The sequence below is a fragment of the Atractosteus spatula genome, chromosome 12, assembly GCF_055471065.1.
Source record: "Atractosteus spatula isolate fAtrSpa1 chromosome 12, fAtrSpa1.hap1, whole genome shotgun sequence".
NCBI classification, from domain to species: domain Eukaryota; kingdom Metazoa; phylum Chordata; class Actinopteri; order Semionotiformes; family Lepisosteidae; genus Atractosteus; species Atractosteus spatula.
The window spans coordinates 10,344,826-10,372,073 of NC_142717.1; the positions used below are offsets into that span (position 1 = coordinate 10,344,826).

General features: G+C 40.2%; 1 protein-coding gene across 3 annotated transcripts in view; it reads left to right on the plus strand.

The window, feature by feature from the left end:
• The window catches only part of dennd3a (DENN domain containing 3a), a 48,833-nt gene that overhangs the window by 5,412 nt on the left and 16,173 nt on the right, over positions 1 to 27,248 (plus strand). For all 3 annotated transcript variants that reach the window (XM_088929706.1, XM_088929704.1, XM_088929705.1), the window contains exons 2-13: positions 6,992 to 7,121; positions 7,856 to 8,126; positions 11,996 to 12,111; positions 14,388 to 14,527; positions 17,275 to 17,386; positions 19,075 to 19,194; positions 21,092 to 21,310; positions 22,108 to 22,214; positions 23,696 to 23,851; positions 25,115 to 25,211; positions 25,359 to 25,462; positions 25,940 to 26,121. In XM_088929706.1, coding sequence (XP_088785832.1) covers positions 7,038 to 7,121; positions 7,856 to 8,126; positions 11,996 to 12,111; positions 14,388 to 14,527; positions 17,275 to 17,386; positions 19,075 to 19,194; positions 21,092 to 21,310; positions 22,108 to 22,214; positions 23,696 to 23,851; positions 25,115 to 25,211; positions 25,359 to 25,462; positions 25,940 to 26,121 — 1,708 coding nt within the window. In that variant the 5' untranslated portion in view covers positions 6,992 to 7,037. The remainder of the gene's footprint in view (positions 1 to 6,991; positions 7,122 to 7,855; positions 8,127 to 11,995; positions 12,112 to 14,387; positions 14,528 to 17,274; positions 17,387 to 19,074; positions 19,195 to 21,091; positions 21,311 to 22,107; positions 22,215 to 23,695; positions 23,852 to 25,114; positions 25,212 to 25,358; positions 25,463 to 25,939; positions 26,122 to 27,248) is intronic.

Below are 27,248 nucleotides of genomic sequence, written 5' to 3' on the forward strand. Positions count from 1 at the left end.
AGGCACAGATCCTTAGCCACAGAGCCACCGCTCCACCCTGGTTTGGTCTCTTGGGTTTCTTCCCACATTCCACAGACATGCTTCTGGGTAAATTGGCCCAGGTGTCTGTGTGTGCCCTGCGATGGACTGGCGTCCTGTCCGGGGTGTACCCTTCCTTGCTCCCGGAGCTTGCTGGGATGGACTTGGTGTTGGAGGAAGAGCTGGATGGATAAATTACCCAGATGTTTTTGCCTCGTTCTGGTTAAGCGATCATTCATGACCTGACAGTGATTCATTTAAATTGACTGTGTGTTAAATTGTGTGCAAGTACTGAATCATCTCGTGAGTGAGTCATCAGAGAGATTCGGTACAGGAAATGGGGTGGTTTAACCTGTCGGATATCAAGCCTGGCCAGAGCTAAAAAAGACAACACAGAAAGGATCCAATATGCCCTCTTACATTGGAGGGTGGTATAAGTTGTCACACTCTCTTGCCATTAAAAAAGCCTAATAACTCTGTGACTTGGTTGCAGTTTTAACTGACGTGTTTTAACTGATGCTCCAAATATATTAGGTGACCATATCTACCAAAGATGGTAATGGTAAAAAAGGATTTTCATGGGTGCCTACAGTCAATGGGCTTTACTGTAATTTCTTTTGAGGTTTCTAGGGCAGAAGGCATGTGAAACATGGGAGAAATAGCTAATTTGTTTAGAAAAAGTGAGGGCTGGAAATATGGGACAGTCCTGAGACTGAGACTATATGGTCTATACCATATATAAATGTTAATTGGAAGTTTTACAGTGGTCATGGTGATATTGATCAACTTCAAAAGGTGGCAAAGATATTTTCACTTCAGCAAGTAATCACAGAAACTTAGTTTAGATTGTTTTGCTTCATTTACAAGGCATTGAATGTATAGTGGTGACCATAGCTCTCCCACGTTCATTTTCTTGTTTTTTGCAACTTCACGTGATCACAGGTAGTCACAATATGTTCTGCCATTTTAACAGAGGATACTGAAGGAGAATATTGAATATGTATTTTGTCATATTATAGGTAAAGTTTTTACACGGACAGACACAATAAAGCAGTCTGCCATCACAGGATCACAAAATACTTGCCCATGTATGTCGCAGAATTCTATAACCTGTAAGTTGCTGAATTCTGTAAGTGTGGAGTCTTGGAGGGCCCAGTGTAAACTGCTCTTTAATGGTAGTGTAATCTGCTGGTATAGTATGTGATATACTGCAGTACTTTACAATAGCTCCAGATTTGCGGTCTCCAGCTCCAGAACTGCTCCAACTCCAATTTGAGCTGCATTAGAAATGCTTTAAAAAAAACAACCGACTATTTGGACATTTGTAAACATAGTACGTGATTTAAATAAACTGGCAGTTAAAGATTGTATACTTTGAAGTGGGAACTTCACAGTAAGTTTACTTTAAACAAGTTTGCACAATGAGAACTGTGCTTAAAGTGTGTGTTAATAGTTTTGCAGAAAGAGAATCTGAGTAAGTTAAAGCAAGTAGAATGTGTGGATAGTTCTGCAGTCTGCACAGATGGCTTATGTTTCTGTGATGTTAGCTAGAACGTCTGATCTCTTGGATTTAACATTTGTCACACTGAGTAGGCTAACAAGTCTTTTAAAAAATGTCAGATCCTCATAAGCAACAATGAACACAACTGTGTTGATTAATTGTGGAATGTTTAATGAGGTGGTTGAACATGAACACAAATATGAAAGATTGTAACATACCTGTCAAACATTTAAGTCTTAATGTAAAAATCTAAAATATCAAGATTTAAACAAAAAAGTAAAATTGCCAATTATTAAAGTTTAAATGTCAAGGAACATTTAAAATGACAAAAGATCTTTACAGTTCGCTTGTCGAGTTAAAGTCAAACTTCTTGTTGGGGTGCTCACCTTCAGTCTCTCCAGTATTTAGCCAGAGATTTACAGATTGTGGACATTTTTTCGCTGTTTGAGGAAGACTTGTGTTGTCTTGCTGTGTAATGTCTTACAGCACTCTCATCAAGTATCATGTCTTTTACAAGTGCAGGGTATTGGATTATCAGTGCCAGTTCTGTAAATACTCAGCATGGAAGCACTTTTTTCTTCCATTACTAAAAAATGCTAGGCCTTTGTATGTTGGGTCAAGTCATTCATTCATGGGGCAACTCTAGAGCTCAGTTCCTTCCAGGCTCAGGAGCTCCCCTACGGCTAAGCTCCGGGCTCCAGCAGACCCAGCTCCAGCACTGGAGTAAAGCCGAGTAAAAATGATTCACCTTCACTCCAGCTCCAGGTCCTGAAGGAGCGCTGGGGCTCCGGCCAACCCTACCTTACAAAACATTTAATTGTATTTAGATACACAGCAATGCTAAATTATCATGCAACCTGGCAGTTATTGTTAAAATGTTTACATCGAATCTGAAGAGTTAAGCAATGTTAAGAAAGAATCACTGCAATATACTGTGCTGCGTAGACATTGAAGCTCCTGCTGCTTCTGGTAGAATGAATTAGAAATATGTATAAACCCTTCACCGTAACAGCACACGTTAACCATCTTATCACAAACATAAGGGCTAACTGACCATATGATTGTCTAGAAACACATTTTCTCTCTCTTATAAAGAGATTTCTTCTCCTTGCATTCCCAACCCATAAAGACCCTGGCAGTCTTAGCTCAAGGATAGCTCATTGCCTATATGTGAAGGAAGCACTGCAACACAATTAAGTCTAAGCGCAGATACCCTTAGGTATGTTTTAACCTTCATAAGCAGGACAATAAGTCTGACTAGGAAAAGCATGGTTAGTTTTTTGCATTTCAGAGCACAAGATGGCAGAAAGGTCTTTTTTTTTTTTACTTTGGACATGTCAGCTGTACACTCATTTTTTTCCCCCATACCTTAACTCTTAGGTTAATCCTTAACCCATTTTTCAGTTTTTTGAAATCTGAAATCAGTTCCAAATAAAATAAGTCCCTTTCCCAAAGTTCAAGGTCTGCAAGTGACATTGTTGGGCAGCGTGACAGAAATGAGTGATCACTCTGTACTTAAAAAGATCTGATCTGGTTATTAATCTGAATACAGATTCATTTCTGAAAATAAATTTGCCTATAGCAGTCATATGGCGTTGTGAGGTTGTCAGTTAGATTAGAAACTTGAATCTTTCTCCCGTGAAAATGGTGATGCTGAGGAAGTTGAGTTTCATGTACATCGGAGTTGTTTTGCACGATTAAGGCCGTCTTTCCACAGTACAGCAAAGAAACCCTTCATCTGGGCAAAGTGCAGTTTAAACAGTTTCCCTAACTGGTTTTGCTTCAGCGACACACATTCAGGTTATACAAAATGGAAGTCAGGATATGTACCAGTTTGAAGGTCATCTGGTAAACAGAAACTAGACATTCACCATTACTTCACAAAAGCCTTGACGCCCTTTTTTTTTCATTTTGACTTTTGAGGCAGCTGTTTCTTGTTATTCTTCATCACTACAGAGCAGTATGAAATGTTACACGCAACGTGACACGTGCTGTCCATGTGGTCATTTTCAAAGCAGGCAGAATGTTTTCTGTTGTTCGCAGTAAGGTCTTATACACAACATGGCAGACGCACAAAGTAAAGCCGGCCGTATATTCACTTGTGTCTTGCAAAAATGGTACGTACAGTATGAACTGCTTCCTGCAAAGCATTATCAAAAGAGCGAGCAGCATAGTATATACACAGAGCATTTGATTGTTTGCTGTATCTTTGCTTGTACACCATTAAGCACGATCAGTTTTGCATGCAGCTATCATGACACTGGTCTCAAGAGGTTACATGTTGCTCAATATAAAATAACAGTACTCTCAGAAAATAAAAGTCTTCATGAATTTGTCTAAAACATTATTGTTGCATGTTTTTTTTTTTCCACTGAAGCATATTGTTTAATCAATATTGAGGATGGCAAATGAAAAGCTTGTCCAGATTAATCTTATTGCACACAGTCTTAAGATAAAAATTAGGTCGTTCTGGTTATTGACATTTTTTGTTCTATAGATTAATTTTCTGTTTCAATAATCGTCATGGAAACATTGTAGCACCCTCTCCGGGTGCCGAAGTGAAGGCGCACCTGGCTGATACATGTGCCTCTGGTGCAGGCTGGGAACTGGGAGGCTGGGAGATGGTCTGAGGGTCCGCATAGCCCCTGCCTATGTAAATAGTGACTATAAAACCTAATGTAAATAGTTGTTAATTGCTTACTCCTGTTTTGTCCCTTGTCTTGTAACCACCCTAACCTTGCGGGTCCTATTCACAGCGCTTGTGAGTGTATTAACCCAAAGAGTTGGTGTATACATCTCTGTTGCCTGATTGCTAGCTGACGGAGTTCTGTCAATAAAGAAAGTAGACAGAAAGGTTTCGGAGGTTAGTCTTTGCGTTTGTTAGAATCATAGCAATGATTGGCAGTACGTACGTATGCAAATGGTTTTTCTCAACAATGGAGGTCAACAAACCTTTTTTTTGCGGTCAGGACTCACTGATGAACATTTATGAGCAACATTGCGATTGGCTACTTCACGTAATATCAGGCCTAATGTTTACAGAAAACTTACTGACAGGTTGCATCACAGTATGGTATGGCAACTGCAGTATTGCTGACCGCAAAGCCCTACAGCGGGTGGTGAAAACTGCCCAGTCCATCACTGGGGTACCTCTCCCACCCGTCCAGGACATTTATGACAGACGGTGCTTGAGGAAAGCTCTAAGCATCATCAAAGACCCCACACACCCCAGCTACAGTCTGTTTGACCCTCTACCATCTGGAAAACGGTACTGGAGCATCCGGGCCCGGACAACCAGGCTCAGAGACAGATTTTACCCCTGTACTATCAAACTATTAAACTCCCAGCCTCTCTCACTTACGATCTGATCATCTAGCCAGCAATACTCTTAAACTGACTCGCAGAAAAGAAGCTGCGCCAAGTCATTTTTCCATTCAAGGCAACAGGAAGATGATACTCTTTCTGAACACTTTACTTTTGCAGTATCTCACTCCACACACCTGAAGAAACCCCACCACTGAAACCTTTTCTTTTTCTAGTTTTCCATGTAGAATTAATCCCAATATGTTCCTTAGAATGTAGATGTTTAATAAGTCACTATTTTTTTACTTATTTTATAAAATAATCTCACCACTCTTACTAGGTCACTGATATATTGTATGTGGATTGTTTTCAATACTGTCATTGTTTTCAATACATGAGTCATTTTCCTTTTATTATCCAGAAGTTTCCTATTACCCCTGATTCATGTTAAATAACTCTGCATTTTTGTTGGAATACTGACAAACATTTGACTTAATTGCAGTAACCCTTACTACAGTATCTCCCTCTTGGCCTTTCAAGTATCTTTTTCCTGGGCTTTCAATTCAAACCATTGGTTAATTGTGTTTCCTTTCACAGAATCATGTCATTTTCAACATTCATTTAATAGAGTCCCTTCACTATCCATACGGTTCACGTGATGAAATGATTTTTGCCTCTATTTTCTGATAAGTATAGGTATATTTCAATATGTTATTGAATCATGCATCTGATATCACAACAGACACAGGGTTGAACTGAGAGGCCTTGTCTGATCTGGCCCTGGACGTAATGGCAATCCATTGCTGGACCTACCAGTGATAAGCAGGGATTCAAGAAGTCAGAGCATGGCTCAGTGAAATTTTGAAATGAGTTTATTTTAGTGAAGGCCTTTCCGGACAGCAATAAACAGAGGTCCGTGCTGAAAACACCATCATTCTACAGCCCAAGTCAACCTCTTGTGTTCCCACAGATAGAAAGGTGGAGCACTTATCCATAGACTGTCACAGGTCATACATGGTATAGAACATTCATGCAAGTCTTACAGAATATTCTAATGTACAGCTGTCCGAGAAAATCACAACTGGGTTACAACCAGTGTCAAACAGGTCTGTCTGCCAACATATAGGCATATCAAAAATAATACTTATCAGGACTCTCTCTCAACTCTCGTTGAAATGTGATTCAGCTCTTCTTTGGAATTCTTTAGAATCATTCCAAATGAAATCTTGGATCTAATTTTGTCTCATCATGCGTATTCTCTTCCTACTTAGTGAAAGAAGAGTTAAACCCTTTAAAGTGTAACATCCATCCATCTTTAACCACTTTATCCAACTCAGGGTCATGTGGTAGCAGGAACCTATCCCAGCAGGCAATGGGCACAAGGAACGGGATACTAATAATAATTGCTTACACTTATATAGTGCTTTTCTGGACACTCCATTCAAAGCGCTTTACAGGTAATGGGGACTCCCCTCCACCACCACCTATGTGCAGCCCCACATGGATGATGCGACGGCAGCCATAGTGCGCCAGAACGCTCCCCACACATTAGCTATCAGTGGGGAGGAGAACAGAATATTGAAGCCAGTTTATAGATGGGGATTATTAGGAGGCCATGATTGGTAAGGGCCAAGACGCAGGGGTTATACCCCTACTCTTTTCGAGAAACGCCATGGGATTTTTAATGACCACAGAGAGTCAGGACCTCGGTTTTATGTCTCATCCGAAGGACGGGATACTAATCCATCACAGGGCGCACACAGACGCACACTCACACCAGGGCCAATTTTCCCAGAAGACAATGAACCTACCAGCATGTCTTTTGACTGTAGGAGGAAACCAGAGCACCTGGAGGAAACCCATACAAACAAAGTGAACGTACAACCTCCGTGCAGACAGCACCACAAGAATTGAACCCAGAGAATACTAACCACTAACCACTGTGCCACCAAGCTGCCTAGTGAACCATACAGTATATGCTACAATCATATCACATAAGCAATGCAAGCAAGCTATGGGATTGAGTAAAACTTCCAGTCATCAAATTATTATTTTTTCCCCAGAGAGTTAAGCCGCTCACCGCTTCCTGTAGATGTACGATTTCAATGTGCCGTCTGTCTGCTGCGCGTAACATCTGACAGACGGGAGTTTGTTTGTTTCCCCACACAGGAGGTGGCCATGGTATAGAGAGACACAGTGAAGGGGGGCGTTTCTGATGGCAGATACTGTTCCCTCCGGCTTGCTGGAAGTGTGTGTTGTAATTGGAGTGCCAACTGATAAGTTAAAGGAAACTTGCCAGGTAAATGGGGAAGACCTCTGCTTAATATTGATTCTGTTTCTGTTTCGCAGCATAAGTGAAGATCAATTTGTGAGAAATGAGGTATAGGTTTCTTTTTATAAGAAACAATTGCCCTTTATTTTTTAATGTTGGAGACTTATTGTATCTGGCAGTAGCTCCTGCACCCACCTGGAGAGAACGAGACATGAGACAGACATGCTCTTCCTTACACTCCTGCCTGAAGAGGCTGTCAGGTTTTGAACAAGTACTGTTTTTTAAACCAGCAAAAATACACGATGCATTAGTTACATATTCAAGTAATAAAAAATTGTGTTTTATCTGAAAATGTATGGAAAGGAAAAATTACAGAATTTCCAGTACCGCACTCCCTCCAAAATGTTCCCATCTAAAAGTAAAACTATAGGAGAAAGAGACAGAAGACTCATTACATTAATTGTAATTAGGAGCTGACGTGTGTGATAAATTTCTCACAAAGCTCACAAAACATGCCCTCTGCCTCCACCTGGATTTAAATGTTATGGAACTGGTGTTGTATCGTTTTTCAAAGTTTGATTATTTGCAGCTTAATGTTTCTAAGATTTTTTTTCTTTCCTTGAATCTTTCAGATTTTATATGATTCCTCCAATTTTCAGACCTTCGATCTTTGGAAAAGATGTTGTGGAATAAAAATCTGATTTATGTCGTCTTGCCATCGCACACATTGGTACAGTAGCCCTTTGCTTTTGTCTGTACAGATACAGCCACAGGGAAAAGGGGGAGAATGGCCACTTCTTGATCCTGAAGTCCTGCAAGTGCACGTTCCTCCTTTCGTGACGAAAGAGAATGCATTTGAGTCGAGCAGCGCGTTCAACAGAGTCCAGCGTCGGCGCTCGTTTATAAAGAAGAAGAGGGAGAAGCCTGACGCGACTTCGAAAGAAAACCCAGAGAGCAGTGAGCCAAAAACAGAGGATATCAGCGTCCCCAAAGACATTGATCTTATTGGACTGCCACAGCTTTGCTTTCCTGGTAATAACAATGCGGTCTGCTTTTCAATATTTCATTGCCATTAAATATCCTTCTTTGGTGTTTGGGATAAAATTGGTGATTTTGGCGACTTGCAGAATGAATGTTACACCTTTCCTTGTTCATCCAAAATAATGAATCTATAAAAAAGTTCTATGCAAAATCCAGCTTGTTTTAGCTGCTCAATCATAGCTCACTGTCGATTTCGATGTGCGAGTACTTTTCAGTTATAGTGGTATTTAGCCATTTCTTTATTCCAAAGTACAATTATGGTGAAGAATTTGAAGATATAGTACTGGATACATGCATTTTAGAAGTGGCAGGAGAAATGTGAGCAAATACTATGGATCCCTAATATATTTTAGCCTTCTAACTTTCTTATTGAAGACACCATTTTAAAACATCTGATTGCATCTATATGACACTCTTTATAGGGGTCCTGATATACATGAGTTGATTTTATAGCCGTTAAATAATTGGGTCTTGGATCACCCACTTGATAATGTAGCCTGAATGTTATAAGAGTTTTTAGAAAAGGGCTGTTGATTGTGCCCTGTGGTTTTGATTTTATAAACTCTGGTCTGTTTCTATACCAGCTATGATTACCTAAGGCAACAGAGCAGGGACAATTGCTGCCATGGTTATGTGGGTATTAACTGCTCAGGATGAGTATCTACTGTCATCAGCCAGGTTTACTCAGATCAGAGTAACAATTGCTAATACACTTACTGTATATCGCCCCATTTCTGATACTGCCAGAATGTCACCTTACGTTTTCATACCTCCATGTCCACACTAAACCTGAAACAGCTACTTCGTCTGCATTCTAATTGCATCTATGATATAGAACCCTGGATGACTCAGTTTCCTTTACCTATACTGTAACAAAAATGAGGTCATGCTACTTAGTACCTCCCATCACATATGTAAAGCCAGTGAAGTAACCTTATCTGTGAATGGCACTGTGCTTAAATTTCAAACAACTGAAGTTTTTAGAGCCAATTTGATCCGGGATTGACTTTTGAACCTCATCTGCAGAATATTGTAAAAACAACATTCTTCCATCTCAGAAATATTGCCAGTCTCTGTCCTATGTTTTCTTTGACCAAAGCAGAAAAGCTGGTCAACATTTTTCTTTTCATTAGAATTGATTACTGCAGAGCCCTACTCACTGGGTGATCCATAACCACGCTGAACAAATGGATCTATTCAGAACTCGCCAGCAAGAATGTAGGTCATGTGCAAGTGATCACATTACACCTGTCCTGGAGTCCTTGCACTGGCTACCCATTGGGTTTTGAGTCGACTTCAGGAGCCTCATTCTCAGCTATAAGGCTCTACATGGCTTAGCACCTCAGTACCTGTCTGACTTACCTTCCTCCTTCCCACCTCTCAACCTTTGTTCGTCAGACTCCGGTCACCTGTCTGTCCCCTAAGCTCGTTTACATTCTGTGGGTGAATGAGCTTTCTCTTCCTACACCCCAAAGCTCTCGATTTCTATCCCCAAGGATATCAGAGTGCCACCTTACTGATCACATTCAAACCCCGAATCAAAAGCCTCTCCAAAAATATTTTATTTAGTGTCCGTGTCTGCTCTAGTGACCATTATCTTCTGCCGCAGCTCTGCCCGCTTGCATTTCATACATGCTTGTTTTTTTAATTTGGTATCCTTATAAATTTAATTTATACCTACTGTAAAGTGCCTTGAGATGTTTTATACAATTAAAGATTACACCACGGCTGATCCTGTTTGACCAGGGTCCCCCGACACAGCAGCAGCAGCTGGTGTGTTATTTTCTCTCTCATCTCTCTTTGAGACTGCCATCTGTCTACTGCTGATAAGGTACAAGGAGTACTCAAGACTCCACCTGTGCCATCCAGACTCGTCTAGACTCTTCTCTCTCGCCAAACAATATGGCCCACTCCTCCATGTACCAGTGACTCCAGTCTGTCCCGATTCAGCTGGCTCGCCTTGTTTCATAGCCAGTGTACTTCAAGTCCCTTGAGCCTGGCAAAAATACTGCCTGTGACACCCCTCAGGACCATCTGAGCTGTATTTGGTCCAGCATCCCTTGGTCACTGAGCCCTACAGGCCTGTAAACCAGCCCAATCCATTTCTAAGAATGGATCTCTAGAGCTCTCACTCTCTCTCCTTCTAGGCTGTAGCCTAGACACCAACTGAAACCCCTTTCCACCCAGCTGGTCTTAGAAGTCTTATTTAGCCCAGAGGAGTGGCTAATTCCTTGTAGAGCCTATACTGAGAACGGCATTTCCTCATATGGTATCCCACTGAGCACATTCACATCATGTTTTTCCTATTAACAGCGTAAGCCATCTTGGCTCAAGACCACACCATGTGGGTTGTGGTTTGAGCCAAGATGGTGACTTTCTCACCAAGTCAGTTCTCACTACCTCACAGCATGCTATGAGGGAATGCATCTCTGCTTATTCCAGTTTTAACACTACCACTGAGTTTTTTGTACATGCTGGTATATTTGCTTGTATATTTAGAAGGTTGAGCCCAAACAATTTAGCAAAAAGGAAGGTGGGGGATAGCTTTGAAAGAAAAGCTGGCAATTTTGTAAAAATGTTATGTTCTGTATATTACATAATATAACAGTTATGCATATACACAAGGAATACTTAATAAAATAAATTCTTAAGCTAATTTATATAGGTAATGTATGATTTTTGGTTTTTAAAAACCAGTAAAAGTAATACTTTTACCAGAAAAAAAACAGAAGTAATTGTTCTACAGCTTCCAACCCAAAAAAATGTTAGAAAACACTGCACAATTTACTTAAAAGACTACACTTTTCTGCACAAAAGAAAGGGCTGGATTAGACCCAGAATTCGTTGCCAGGGGGATTTTGAGGAAGAAATTAGCCAAGCTTTTGTCGTTTCCACATTGGTGTTATTTGCAGCAGTGCTAATGGGAATTCTTGATTCACACAAGGGAAAAACTTTGCCAGCGTTTCTTCAAGTCAGCATTTACTTTTGGGAATCACTAAAATCAGTTGTGGAGTGTAACATACAGTATATGGAAATGAGTGTATTAATAAACCATGTATAAACAAAAACTCCAGCCTAGAGGCCTAGAGACAGCAAAATGTAGAAAGGGCAGTAATTCAAAAGACATTAGCATTAGCTGCTTCTTGCATGGTACAATTTCTTTCACTTTAATGCTTAAGTATTTACCAATTAATTATACATGTACATTTGCTCTGTTATGTGGCATTTGGGGTGGCATAGGAACAAGTAATAGGTTTATTCCATGCTGAAAAGAGAAGAAAGGAAACAATGTTTTGGCTGTGGAGCCTGCTTTGGTGCCGGGGCCCGGGGTTCATCTGGTGCTATCTGTGTGGAGTGTGCATGTTCTCCCTATGTTTGTGTGGGTTTCCTCCCGATACTCCAGTATGGTTTCTCCTGCCATTCAAAGACGTGCTAGCAGATTAATTGACGTGACGCGAGTATGTCTGTGTGCCCTGCGATTGACAGGCGTCCTGTCCAGGGAGTAAAATCAGTTGTGGAGTGTAACATATATATGGAAATGAGAGTGTATTAATTAACACTTTTAGAAACCATGTATAAAAAAAATGCATCCCAGAGGCCTAGAGATAGCAAAATGTAGAAGGGGCAGTAATTGACCTTCACCTGTTGCTTGAAAGGAGAGATGCTGGCTCTCCCCTTAAAACTGTACTGGACAAAGATTTTGAAAATGGAATGGGTGAGCCCTTTTTTTGTCAGGGCATTGCATACATGTACATGTTTACAGAAAGATTTAGGATTACAGGTTACAGGAAGTCTGGGGGGAAAAAATGAAACATTCCCACACAAACCTATGGCTGCTCTTTGTTTGTCTTTGTCATCAGGAGGGCTTCAAGTAACCAATGAGCTGAAAGAAGACCGCTTCCACTTCCTGGTTTTCACCGATGTCTTTGGGACCAGAACCTATGGAGCAGTTGTTCAATACTACAGGCCAGTACAGGTGTGTGCATTTTATGAGTATAGCACGTGCTCATGATTAACATTAAAGACGGCTTATTTAATGAAAACCAAAAAAGAGGTGGTTAAAGAGGTGGTTTGTAAAGGAAATTTCCATTATATTGTCATGATTTGGAGGCTAACTAAGTTTAGCAACATTTGCATTTCCCTGCTGTGTTGCCCTGATCAGAATGCAGAACGGTGTTTTTTTTTTCCTGTATTTACCTAGCTGTCCTGGGGCTAGGAGGCAAACAGGTAAAGACACAGTTGAGTAGACTGTTCCTAATGATTTACTCTGGTTAATTAACGTCACAGTTAATCATTAGAAACCCCATATTAAAGAATAGACATTCAACAGTAACTGGCCAATAGGAAGGTTTAGCCAGCCTCCATAGGAGTGGACAACACACAACTACAACCTAAGAAAGTGACTCCTGTGGGAGAGCAGGAAGACAGAGAGGCAGGGGGAGAAGGAGAAAACACCATCTACTTCCTCCAAAGCATGACCGACGTGGGAAATCCTTTATGTGTAGTCTTGTAGACTAGATTCTGGCTAGGTAACCAGAGCATTGAAAGAGTTAGCAAAATTATTTTAGGAAATTCCAATTTTCTTTATTGTGTAATCGTTAGACTAAAACATTCTCTTAGTTTAGTAACGCATTGTTAGAACAGGGCAATTGGTTTTCATTCACATACAGGCATCTATGTTTGAGAGATTCAACGGAGCAAGTTCCATTTTTGCCAGGATGCAGGTGTCCTTTCTTTGGCCTTTGTAAGGTGTTTAATTGTTAATGCACATTACAGAGAATTCTATACCATTGTTTAATAGGTAACTATTACATAGAGGTGTTAATATTTGTCTTGTCTGGGTTTAGGGCTGATTTATTACTCTATCATTATGCCAGAGGGGGAAAAAAAACAAAACACTTTTTATAAAGCTTGGTTATTTCCTGCTTTGCTATCTTGTAACAAAACGCAAAAGATAAATGTGTGTAAGCTAAAAGCTAGAGAAACAATTGTTTCCTTTTGCGAAATCCCAACTGCCCAAGATACTGTCCCTAAATTGTTCTTAAAATAGTTTAAGAGAAAATGAAACAATAGGCCATTTCGAGTTAAATAGTGGAGACTATCTGTTTAGGGGTAGTAAAGACAGCACTTATACAGCAGTTTAATTAACCTTCAATTAACCTATAAAGAAGAAATCTGAGCACCTCAAGAAAGACGTGTGACCATTGGAGAACATGCAAAACACCGGTTCTGGACTATAGCACTTTCTATGTGAACCCTGGACCCAAGAGGTTTAAGGCAGTAGAGCTAACTGTGCACTAAATCCCCATGATACCATGCCAGTAACAAAAGGACTGTAGAGAATTCTACTGCATGTTCATTTGATCCAATAATGCTACTTTAGGCATTCAGTCTTATACAAATACTGCTTGCAGGTACTTCTTTGGCAATAAAGCACATCGAGCAAATGGCAGAAAGAAATCCTTAATGAACCCTCTTACTATCTGGACAGGAAATACAGAACTGCAGTGAGTGTGAGTAAAACAGCTGAGAAACAGACCTCCAAGGTTGTGACAAAGACCCTCGACATACCAGCGAGTGAGGATTTTTCAAGTTGAAAAGCCACACGTGGAGATTCTGCTTCTGCTAAAGGGCATCCCTCATAACAAAACGGCGCTTGAAAGGGCAAACGAGGAGGGTGAAGAGATGTTAAATAGCCAACTAAAGCAATGAGGGTTGTCAAGGGAACAGCAGTCACCGTTTCATTCGGTGTTCACTTAAAATGAGAATGAAAGAAAGCTTGGAAGAAAAGAACTGACTCTGGTCCAGCCCTGCTCTTTATCTCTCGGGGGATCCTGAACCCCTGCAATGGAAGGAGAAAAAAAAATCTTAACTTTCTGAAACCCCATTATAGGAAGGAGAGCAAGCAGCTTTAGCTCCATCTCCCAAAACGTAGGGCGATTCCAACTATCACGCTAAACCAGTGCCCAGTGAACACTATTTTGAGCTGGTTACCCTGCCACACTTTTGACGTGGCTAAATGGGTCTCCCAATACAATGAAGAGAAGGATTAAACATCTAAGAAAAAAGTGCACCATCTAATGAAAGATGGAACTTAGCAGGGGCTTACATAGAAAGCAGAATACTGTGATGTTTTGGCCAAAATGGTCTTTGTTGGGGGGGGGTTGTGGTTTTTTATTGAATTTAGGATAGGGAGTGAGCTCAATGGGCATTTTTGCTGGCTAATGTGCAGTACTTTTGTTCATGTTTCAGTTCTCACAGGATGCTGCTTGCTATCAAAATGGGCAGATGCATTGGTCTGCTTCCAGAGCTCCCCGACTCTATACTGCCTTTGGGATCTGTATTATATCCAAATATGCTTACTACAATGCCCTCAAGGACTGCCTTTCATGGTAAGATTCCTGTTTATCACGGTCTGTTTTTTTTAAAATGATTAAGAAACATGCTTCCTGCCTTTTTTAAATACAGTAAGTACAGTACACAGTTTGTTCATTTGGATGAGGCCTTCGATATATTCTCTTATGGTTGGAAGTGGCTTATTGAAGTGTCAATCTCAGGGTCAATGGCACCTAACTAGTGTCAACATTTCCAGAGCTTCAAAGCAAGGAGATGTTTGCTGAGATGTAGGAGTCCAAGATTCATCGATCAAAGCAATCTCTGGTTTACCTTGGGTAACTAAGGTCTGGATAAGTGATTAAGTGTCAATCAATAGTCCAGGAACATAGCATAATACAGATAGAAAGAGATAAGGGAAGAGACAAAAGACAGGAGAAAGAAGGAAAGTGCGAGGCAAGAGTACCTTGTCCAGATCTGTAAAGACTAGATGTTAAGTATACGAACCATGTTCAGAAAACTTGCCATTCCGTTGTTTTTAAGAAACTGATTTCTTGTATAAAGAACTCTTTGGTTAAAAGTTGCCTCTCTTGGTTTGTGAATACATTTTTAGAAAAGGGCGATAGGTTCTTCATTCACTCATAGGTGTTATAGAGGATGTGAATGTCTGTGGTTTTTCCTCTAGTCAGGACATATTGTAGGCCTCTGGGACACCTTATTTGTAAAGAGCATAACTTGTATATTATATGTGTTTGTTGTGTATTTAATGCATCTTTCATTATTAATAAATATTTGTTTAACCCAGTGCATCTTTTTTACTTTTTTCACCAAAGAACCAAAGAACTCATGTACCACTAATTATACAAACCACTAGTGTATATTTTCTGGCAAAATCTTTACAAATTGGGGTTTATGAACAACTATAAATTTCAAAACTAGCACAATTTGCAGTACAGGAAATCAAAACACACTACAAACCAAAACAAGACACCAAACTATTATATTATGCCAGGTACCTAAGATGCTTACCTGCCTCAAAACTTAAACATCAGCCTCTCTCACAGACTTCACAACATTATTCTAAAGTAAGTCTCTCTCTTAGACTCCTCACAACACTTCCAAATTGCTATAACTCAAAAATTTGTCTTTTTCATCATGTCCTCTCTCCCCTCCAGTGAGTGTGCCCCAAAGAGATCTGCCTGCTCTTCTAATACAGCAGATTAACCAACAGGAATGCCCCTGCTTTCTGGTTTTTAAACTGCCACCTGACCAGTTGTCATCTGGCAACTGGTCAGGTGACTGAGAGAGGCTGCTCATGCTCCAAAGCTTTCTGGGGAATGTAGTCCATACAAGGCTGCCATTGTGCCTGAACCTGCTCTAACAGCTTTATTCCAAAGCACTTGGAAAGCTTAATAGCCATGTGAGCGTGAATAAATAAATGGTTTCATATTTGCAAATGTTTCACTGTTTGCTTTTACTGCTCTTCGTGCTTCACACCTGACATCTGATTAAGACTTGTAAAGGAAAACAAAGATCCATGTTATTATTTTGATGATGGGGTAGCTGGAAAGAATTTGTCACTAAAACCTTTTGATATGTGAAGAGTTGATATTAATGTCTTGTTATATTTAATAACTTCATGTGCTTGTCAGGATTCCCTAAAAATTCAATTGATCATGGAGTTTTTCTCTCCAGATTTTTAGGTGACAGATTTTTAGGATTTGAAAATACTGAAACACACCTGATCTTCTTTAAAGGACCAAACTCATCATTAGGTGTGATGCTGGATGTAACCAATCTAATTACACAGCTTTTCAGACGAATATCCCTGCTCAGACAAAATCAACAGTGTGTATACAACTAGATGGATTTTAATAAAGAAGTTTAACTTTTTTCCCCAATATTTTCCTGACTGTCGAACAGGTGGTCACATGAAGGTCCCTTTCTATCACACTTTTTAAGTTTGTGTTCTTTGCCTCTGATTTTACAATTTACAGTACATTTAGAAATTTAAAATGCTACCAGGCAAGCGGCTGTGCAGTATGCTGTTGTTTCATGATGGAGCACAGGCAATTTACAGTACATTACAGTCACTAGGTGCTCCAAGCAAGGGCCAGTACTCATTGAGCCACTCAGGAGGCCTGTAAAGTACATTTTTAAGAATTACTTACCTTATTTCCATTATTCCATTCACTGTATTTGCTATATCTTATGTTGTTTTTCCTTCTTAATATCTTATTGCATAATTTCAAGTAAGTGGCTGGATTAGTATGCGTATCCTGCAAAGGTACAGGTAAAAGTTTATTGCACGTGGAAAAAGTAAAAGAATTGACCTTATTTTTCTTATTGCATAATGTTGATTCCTGTACTGCAATCCACTGTTCAGCATTTTCTCTGTTTTGTAGTTTGTACTGTTCTATTTTTAAATCTTTTGTGAAATAAATCACTGGGGATAGAGGTATTAGCTGAATAAATTAATAATAATAATAATAATAATGATACCAATCAATAACCGTATGGATAACAGTGCTTGAGTAATGGAATAAAACACTATCTCACGACTGGCTGAGCAGATAGCCACATTAGATGGAAGGACATACACTAGATAAGTCTGTTATTTGCATTTTCGAAAAGCATGTGTACAGAAAAATGAGAACAAGCAGATTTCTTGAAACCACACGGGCAGTTCCTCACCAGGAGGGCCTTCCTCTCCAGATGTGAAGTGGCAGAATCAGTTAACACCTAATACATTACTGGAAAATCCAACTTGTTCTCCCTGAGATCTTTTCCCTTCTTTTTTTTGCAGTCTAGTGGCACAGCTGAAGTCTTACAGAGGGATGGACTTTGAAGACCGAGTCAAGGAATTTGCTGCAAAACTGGCCTTAGTGCCAACCCCCCCACCCGGACAACTTAATTTGGTGAGAACTGTTGGGCTGTTTTTTTGTAAGACCTATCAGTAAAAAAGATGCTGAAACCTCCATACTGTTCCATTCACTAATTTTTAATTTAAAATTTCAATTCAATTTATCATTCCTGGGAGGAAATTTTGTTTGGGCTTGTAACTTGCAATTCGACATGAGAACAGATACTCGTATTGTCCATATTCATTTTAGATTTTATTTTGATGTCATAGCTCAAGGTTGCCTCAGCCCTCATGATCAAATCATTATTGATTTCTTGAAAAGAGCTACCACAGCCCTGACTCAGAGAGAGTCCCTGAGGCTAAAGCATTCATGATTTAAAAATTTAGAGCTCCTTTATATGTATGATATAATCTTTTGCTGGATGACATGTTTTCCTATGGCATGTCTTTGCATATGGTTTGCATTGTCTCTTTGGTTAAACTCTGTATCTCTCTGAACTTTCTTTGGTTGACACTCCTGTATTGGGCATTAACTTGAAGAAAGTCCAATCTAGCCTTATGACATCAAAATCTGATTTACCTCTTAGATATTGTCGTACTTACCGTCTATATATTTTGATATATTGTCTTGGATATATTGTTGAGTGTCTTTTGGCCCCATAATGACACAATTAGTTAAAGACCTGATGTTCAGTAGAAAGGCTTTTAAATTCACAGAAGACATGCCAATTTTTTGGTTTTGCACCATCATAATCTCCTTACAGGTAATTTTCTTTCCCGTTTCTCACATTGGAGTGACAAGAACATGATATTACTACAGATATTTTGCATAAAGTCTGTCTTTTGCTTATCGCAGGATTTGCAATCGCACTACAATCTCTTCTTTCTTTCTATTCTGACATTCTGCAGTGTGTACAGTACCTAAAGAATCCCTTGAGGGGGTTCGTATTCTCAGTACCTAATATCAGGGATAAAACAAAGGGTTTCTTCAGCTTCTTCTGTTGAAGTCTTTCTATTACAGACTTCACATACTGTACACTCTCAGCAGCATCTCCTGTCTGGAACAGGGACTTGAATGTTAGAGATAAGGCCATTTTCTTATCTGTCTCCAAAAATGCTCACCATCGAATGATCCGCTCAAATTTCCTTCATGGAAGGTATTTGAGTCTTGAAGATGATATTTTATGAAGACGGTTTCTGCTTCCTGCCATGAGCATGCTCCAGTCGCATTTATTTGCACGTTGTGCGTGTGTCCAGAGGTTATCGTGTTCTGGAAACAAGTCTCTTCCTGTTTGTCCATTATCCCGTTATTCTGAATAGGAAAATGCCCTGTTAACATTGGGTGTCCTTCTTAGATGATGGAAATGGGTGGAAATAGATCTGGGTAGTCTGACTGCAGATAAAACAAATATTGGCTCTGCATTGGGAGCTCCTGCTTTCCCTATGTTGGGATCACCGGATCCTGGCTTGTCTTGATATTATTTATATGGAACTTTTGACTGCTAGGTGGGGTGACAACAGGTGATTGGATCCTATCAACACTATGGATCCTAACAGGGGTTCAGTTGTAGCTATTTGTACTACATTTGGAGGGGGGTACCATTGAGGGAATAGGTGAGGAGAATTTATGTGGAGAGCAGAATGGATACTGTTTAATTTTTATAACATATTTCATGCTTTGAAAAATACAAATTAAACTTCTTAAAAATGTTATACATTTAATGTTCTTTAATATTTATTTAGGTGTTCAATATGAAGCCTCTGCAGATTGTGCTTCCTTCAAAAGAGGATTTGGATCACCCTACTGTTGATTTGGATCTCCATCTTCCTTTCTTGTGCTTCAATGCCAAACAGATTTTGCAGGTAAGATTGAAAAAAATATAAGCTATAGTAACATTTTACAAGGGAGGTTTGTATTAGCAGAAGATGAGGATGGTGTTTACTTTGTTTTGTAAAACAAAATACCTGTTTTATGCAAAGCATTAATGTAATAAAATCTATAATACATTCTTTAGATATATGAACTACAAAATAATCATAATAAATATTTTCCCATTGGGTAAATTGGAAGGTTGCAGTAATATTGTATTCCACACTAGTGACAGAACATGTATTGTTTTGAACTGCACTTAAAAATTGTAGAACTGAATCAGGCTGTTGTATTGATTGGTTCTGAAACTCTTTTCACTGGTTTACTGGTATGCGGTATGAGGGTTAATCCTAAAACCAATCTTCAATGGGTCATTCAAGGGCATTTCACAGATGTGAATTTGAATGTGTTACCACAACCCCGCAACTAAAGAGTAGCCGTCCTACATCTTGTCTCGAACCGCTGTCACAGGCAGGAAGAAAATAAAAGGCAGATCTGATGATACCTACAAAGGCAGCAAATCTTCTGGTGTCTGAACTAGCATTCAGTATGTATTCACCTATCAGTATGTATTTAGACTTAGAGTTTCCAACTCCATGCAGATAGCACCCCAGGAATTAAGTGCAGGGCCCCAGTGCTGTGAATGAACAATTCTAACCACTGTGCCACCATGCTGCCATGAGTCATTTCAGATCAGTCAGTGCAGATCATTAGGTGCCAGCTCATAAACAGCTTTGCCTGCACTTAAAAATAGAAATACCAGTTAGCTTTTATCATGCAAGTTCAGTCATGTTTTTTTTCATGTTATGAACTTGTATGTTCAAAAAGTGCTGAAGATTCTGCACAGTTAGGAGAATACATCTTGGAACATATTTTGGAATGATACAAAATGTGAATTCTAGGTGAAGTGTTACACTTGTTTGCTTTCTGAAAGTTTTTTTTTTGTATTAAAACATTCCATTGAGAAGAGGAATGAAAAGGTTTTTAAGCATTTCTCCCAATTTCTTTACACAAAGTGTTGCTGACTTAAATAATCTATCCAGCCGTATTACTGAAGCCAATTCCCTGGGATACTTTGTAAAAAGGCAGGAAATCCTTGGATTAATAAGACAGTAGCAGCAATCAAGATGGGTTCCAGCAGCCATATCACCCTGCAACTCACAACTGGCAACACACTGAAGCTAAGCAGGTGTGAGCCTGGTTAGTACCTGGATGGGAGACCTCCTGGGAAAAACTAAGGTTGCTGCTGGAAGAGGTGTTAGTGGGGCCAGCAGGGAGCGCTCACCCTGCGGTCCATGTGGGTCCTAATGCCCCAGTATAGTGACGGGGACACTATACTGTAAACAAGCGCCGTCCTTTGGATGAGACGTAAAACTGAGGTCCTGACTCTCTCTGGTCATGAAAAATCCCAGGGCGTTTCTCGAAAAGAGTAGGGGTGTAACCCTGGCGTCCTGGCCAAATTTCCCATTGGCCCTTACCAATCATGGCCTAATAATCCCCATCTATGAATTGGCTTCATTACTCTGCTCTCCTCCCCACTGATAGCTGATGTGTGGTGAGCGTTCTGGCGCACTATGGCTGCCGTCGCATCATCCAGGTGGTGCTGCACATTGGTGGTAGTGGAGGGGAGTCCCCATTACCTGTAAAGCGCTTTGCGTGAAGTGTCCAGAAAAGTGCTATATAAGTGTAAGCAATTATTATTTATTATTATTATTCCAATGGTGTCCCCTCACCTGTAATTTTTCCTGTATCTGTAAGTTCTAAAGTGACATGTTATTTTTTGGAAAATGAAGACATACAGTATGTGTTCACGGGCAGGGAGGTTAAAAGGACTGAATGTACAGCTCAGCGCTGACGAACGGCTGTCCGTGTGTGTTTTTCTGCGGCCAGATCATCACGTGTTTCCTGACGGAGCAGAGGATAGTGTTCTTCTCCTCCGACTGGGCCCTGCTCACGCTGGTGTCGCAGTGCTTCATGCTGTACATCCACCCCCTGCAGTGGCAGCACACCTTTGTCCCCATCCTCTCCAGACAGATGCTGGATTTCGTCATGGCGCCGACCTCTTTCCTCATGGGCTGCCACATTGATCACTTGGAAGAAGTCGAAGCGGTAAAGCAATACGCTTTCGGCTAAGAAAGGCTCTCCCAGTTTTTTCTCTGCAGGATGACAACTATAACCTCTCAGCACTGGTTGCATTCCATCCATCCATTTTCTAACCGCTTCTTCCAATTCAGGGTCGCGGGGGAGCCGGTGCCTATCCCAGCAAGCAATAGGTGCAAGGCAGGGTACACTCTGGATGGGACACCAGTCCCATCACAGGGCACACACAAGGACACACACACACATGCTCACCACGCCCAATATGCCCAGAAACCAATTAACCTACTGTACCAGTATGTTTTTGAACTGTTGGAGGAAACTGGAGCACCTGGAGGAAACCTGCACAAACACGGTGGGAACATGCAGACTCCACCCAGATAGCATCCCGGGTCTGGAATTGAACCCAGGGTCGAAGCGCTGTGAGGCAGAAATGCTAACCACTGTGCCATCCGCTGGTTGCAGTCCTTGCTCTCTTAAATTGATTTGATATTTCTAAGCAAATACAAAAAATATGCTTAACCATTACAGTGGCGTTAAAAGAGAGTAGATTTTTCATAAAGGTGAACATTTAATGCATATTGTACTCCTATTGTATATTTCTAACATAAATTCTAAGTTCACGTATTTACTTTAATATTTAATATTTACTATTAATATAAAATGTGTTTTCCTATTTTGTACATTGCCCTTTTCTATTATTTGTTTGATTCGTGGCATCTTATACTATTTTAATGCTGTAGCAAGAGTCAACCTTTAGAGCCAGCATCCATATTGATCACTCTTCTGTGTTTTATTTCATCTTCCAGGAGACAAATGACCTGATTTTGATCAATATTGACAATGGCACAATATTTGCTTCAAATACAGACATCCCATCTATGCCATTGGCTTCAGCAGACTGTTTCATGAGACGGTACGAAAAGGTTTTTTTCTAAATTTCCAGGAGTTGAATGGGTCGAGATTTTTTATATTCTGTAGATTTTCTTTTGTATGCACAGTGATCCTTATACTGACATTGCATTTATGCAGTCAAATGTCCAACTTATAACATAATAATAACATCACTTTATTAACCCTTTACAATTTCTTGCATTAGGAATTTGTCTTTTCACAGACCCCAGCTTGCTCTCCATGAGACACACAGACAGGGAGAGAAGCTGGGGGTCAGAGCACAGGGTCAGCCATTGTACAGCGTCCCTGGAGCAGTTGGGGTTAAGGGCTTTGCTCAGGGGCCCAACGGAGTAGGATTCCTCTGCTGGCTGCAGGATTTGAACCAGCAACCTTCCAGCCACAGGTGCAGAGCCTTAGCCACAGAGCCACTGGCAGTTCATTTTAGGTTTTAGCACTTTAACCACTGTTTTCTCTATAAAAAGCAATAACAGGTTGTGCTATCAAAAAACTAGGAATTCTTCAGGTTTTCAAAGAAAATCACAGGCCAGCATGGCAAACTGATAAAGCCATTTCTTCCAGATGGGTTTATGTATTGTTAACAGGTCATAGGTACAGTATGTTAGGAAGTGCAAATGAATGCAGTTTCTAGCTAATAAGGGGGAATATGGCTCTGCAGAAAGACAGATTGAATGCCACTTTCACCTTTTGTGCTTCAAAAACATTACATTTCTTTTGGGACTTCTTTAATGAACTCAGAATATTTCCTTATTTAGCATTGCTTTACAAACGTTGCTGGTGAAAAGTTCAATTGCACATACAGTGCATGCCCTGGAATGTATCTACCACACATAAAGTAGCTCTGTACTTAGGGTACAAAAACATATAGTCAATGCGAATCATTATCTGTGGCTGTGGTTGAGTTTGTGGTGTGAGCATGTACAGTACAATATGTACAAGAATTTGAATTTGGTGATTTTTAAAAGTCCATTTGAGTGCAGTCTTTTCTCATTCCTTCATTACAGTCTGGTAGCATTGGTATTTTTTATTTCACTCAAGACAATTAAGTTGGCCAAGTAAAAAAACTGCCTAGGAACTTTCCCTGTGTGTGTGATTTCCCTACAAAGAAAAGAATCACAAGAAAGAATGTGACTATTGTCAAGTGATTTTTATGGTTTCTGGTTTATTGTAAATGCTGTACCAGACCATAAAGGACCATTGTCTGTTAACAAATATCATTTAGGAGTCAACTTTTAATAAAAGTTGACATTTTGGGATTAATTCTGTGCCTGCTGTATCACTATAAACAATTCGACAATTCACTCAAGAGAGAAACTTGTACTCATGAACATTTTCACATGAAGCGAAGATTTTATTCCACCTCAGACCTCCACACTCACTGATGCGGCGTGTAATTCAAATTGAAACCAGAGCACTGAAAATGGATGTAAAACAGCAGAAAACCGAATTGTACTCATTTGTATACTTTCTCCCTTCTGGTTGCAGGCATGCAGGGCTTCAGGTCCATTACGATCTGGAGCTGTCTCATCTGGGGACCAGCACTGACATGAACGACCTGAGAATGCAGAGGAGACAGTGGCAGCAGAAGCTGAATCGTGAAATCCAGCAGGTTACCTTAGAGCTAATAGTCAATATCCTTAGGTAAGCCCCCCTTCACACAGTGCTGTCTGCACCACTGTTATGGGAAGTGTGCATCTAAATGGAGTAGCAAGTGCTTCCCAGTGTGTATTTGTGCCTTTTCTGTCACTGCTCTTTTGTTATAGAATGCTCTTCCTCCGACTCTTCGAGAGAGGGTTCTATTCAGATAGACACTCAAATGTCACCTTTTGATTGGGGCCTGTGTCTAATTTCCTTGTGTTCTATCCTGTATGTTCTTTTTAGTATTTGTCTTTTACTTTTTTATTGTGCATTTTTATCTTTTTATCACTAAGTACAACATCCTTGGGTTTGGAAAGGTACTGTATAAATTAAAGTAGTAGTTACTATAATTGTTGTTATTGTTGTTGTTGTTGCTTGTCACTGACAGAACCTATTCATTTGTCTGGGGGCTTCCTATTATTTTAGCCAGTGATGTATCAAGTGCAACAAGGACCAGTGAGACTGCAGAGTTTCCCCCTACCTCAGCTGCTCTCCTGTACTATAGTGTTGATTTTATTTTCCCCTTTTTCTAGCTGTGTCTAACTGTACTTCCTGTGTGGCAATTTCCTGTGGCATCTGTATTACTCACTTTCTCATACCGCCGAACCAACGTAACTTTCAACACCCCGTGTCCTCGCAGGAAAATTAAAACTTGAATAAAAGTACAGAGGCATCTGTAGCAGTTGCCTTCCAAATGTAAACAGCCATCCTAATTAAACAGACTTGTGTCTCCCCCTGACAGGCACTGAGTTTCACGTACGATTGCCCTCTGACTACCTGATAGCAAAGTACAGGTAGTGAAACAAATTGGATGGGAACTGAAACCATAAAAAAACCATGTAATTTACATTGCATTTATGTGGGCTGGTACTATAATCATGAGAGTTACAGAATTGTTCCCCTGTGTGCAGTAATTCATTCCTAAACTTTTCTAACTCACTCTTCCAGTAAATCACAGACGTGATTTACACATTGGTATTCCTTATGAAGAGTCAGCATTGACTGGTGCAGATCTGTGACTCTCGATTAGAGCAAAGCACCCAGCAGGCAGCACGCTGCCAGATGGACACCGTCATTTTGACACATTTGTCACAATCCAGGCTCAGACTGGCAATATCAGCACTAAATGGCACCACCTGTGCTCTCAGAGGGCACCTTTCTTGGATGAACCACTTGAGATTACCCCTCTTCTAACACCGGTTTGTGAAAAAAAAAGCCATTACTGACAGTTACAGGGAGACTGAATGATGATGTTTCCCTCTCTAGGGAAGTCAATGATCATCTGAATTATGAACACAGAGTGTTTAACAGTGAAGAATTTCTCAAGTCCCGAGAACCAATGGACCAGCCATTTTACGAAAAGGTGATATTTTATATATATTTTTTAAAATGTCTTTTTAATACTTTAAATACCAAACCACACTACGCAGTTAATTAACACAAGCTCATTGGATCTCCTGCAGAGATATTTCATGTAAAAAAATTTGAGAAAATCCTTGTCCTCTTTCAGGTTTTGGAGACGCACATATTTCATTCCTTCCTGAAAGCGCGGCTCAGCAGGAAAATGGACGCTTTCAGTCGGATGGAGCTGAGCAGTCGATCGGAAGCCCATAGGTGATTCTCAGGTTATTGTATAAAACAGATCTGCATGTGGTGCATCTTAATACAGTGTCTCCCCTGTAATACAGAGTATTTAACAAGTATGCAGAGATTGAAAACATATAAAGCAACATTTATTTCAAGAATTGGTTTGCTTATGGACAGCACCAGTCTCATTCAGACATGTTAGGTGAACTTCAGTATTCTTCATCTGCCTTATTCTCTTACAATTCCTGGGACAGCAGTTCCTGAGAAAGAAATTGAGATTTTTTTCCCAGTGAATATGGATTTTGTTTTCCCATTACTAGGCTACATTACATTGTAGTTTCCTGACTCCAAATTGTTTTGGTACTTTTGTCTTTTCTGGTAATATTTTTTTTTAAATAAACAAATAACTTCATCTTGTTATAGTGTCTCACCTTACCCTGAGACACTAGCAGGAGGAAATAATAAGAGAGAGCTCCTGCAGTTATGTTTTGGGTTACCCCACAGAGTGAAACCCTCGATGGACTCTCCCCGAAGGCCTACCATGCAAGAAATGGCTCGAAAGTACAGCAGTCCTGAGAATCGCTTGAGCAAGCGCCTGGGGATGAGCATGCCGAATCTGGAAGAGGAGAGGACTGTGGGCTTCCCAGTGAGACAGGCCTCACTCAAGAAACAGGGCACAGAGAACGGTAGTAAATTACCTTCTTCCCTGTCGAAAAGGACTTTTTTTTCAGACTAGGGTTAATTTTGAAACGTAGCGTCTTTCCCGTCCTGGGTTCAATTCTGGACCTGGGATGCTCTCTGCATCGAGCTTGTAGTTCTCCCCATGTTCCTGTGAGTTTCCTCCCACAATCCACAGAAATGCTGGTGGGTTAATTGGCTTCTGGGATAATTGGCCCTGGTGTGAGAGTGTGTGTGTCTGTGTTTGTGTCGGTTTGCCCTGCGATGAACTAGCATCCCGTCTGGGGTGTACCTGCCCTTTGCTTGCTGGAATAGGCTCCAGCTTCCCTGTGATTGGAAGAAGGTGTTAGGAAGTGGATGGATAGATGAAAGTACGTGTCGTTCCAAGCGTGTTTGCGCTGATAAAGTCCGACTTACAGTAGAAAGGCAGTTTTAACTCTGGACGCCAACCTGGAAGTTGTGATTTAGTTGCAAGCACATTGTTCATGTTGCCATTACATGATTCATTTAATGGTTCATCTCAGAATCTAAGGAAGTCTACTGTGACGTCTTAACATTTAGCTTATGTGTCACATTGGTATGGATTACAGTATACAGGCTACAAGTTATGTCTCTGATCTCTGTCCTGTATTACTTGTCATACTACAATCTCTCATTGGAGTGTGATTTCCTTCTCCCCCTCCTTTTTTGTATAGGTAAACATTTTGGGAGTTTTGAGAGAAACCCTCTGTAAGACAAACAATTGCCTGAGGACTAATTTGCCTAAGTGGTCTTAACTTTGTTACTGTTGAAGTATTTATAAGCTACTGTACATCTCATGGGTGAAAAGGCCACTCCAACTGAATGTAGAAGGATTGACTGAATTTCAACAAAATGTAGACGCCTACATAATCTGTGCAATTTTAATGAGATTAATAAGTGAATTTCTCAAAGAGGACAGTTTTCTGTCAGAAGCAGTTATGGCATTAAGATAGGTGGCCTCAAGCTTCAAGTTCTTTCATCTTGGAGTGTGGATATTATTGACCTATTTATAATGATTATTTCCCCAAGAAGTAACACTGCCACAAAGTGAATGGTTTAGCAAATCCAAGAGGTATTTTCACTATGCTTGAATCTGTGTGAAGGTTGTGTTCTC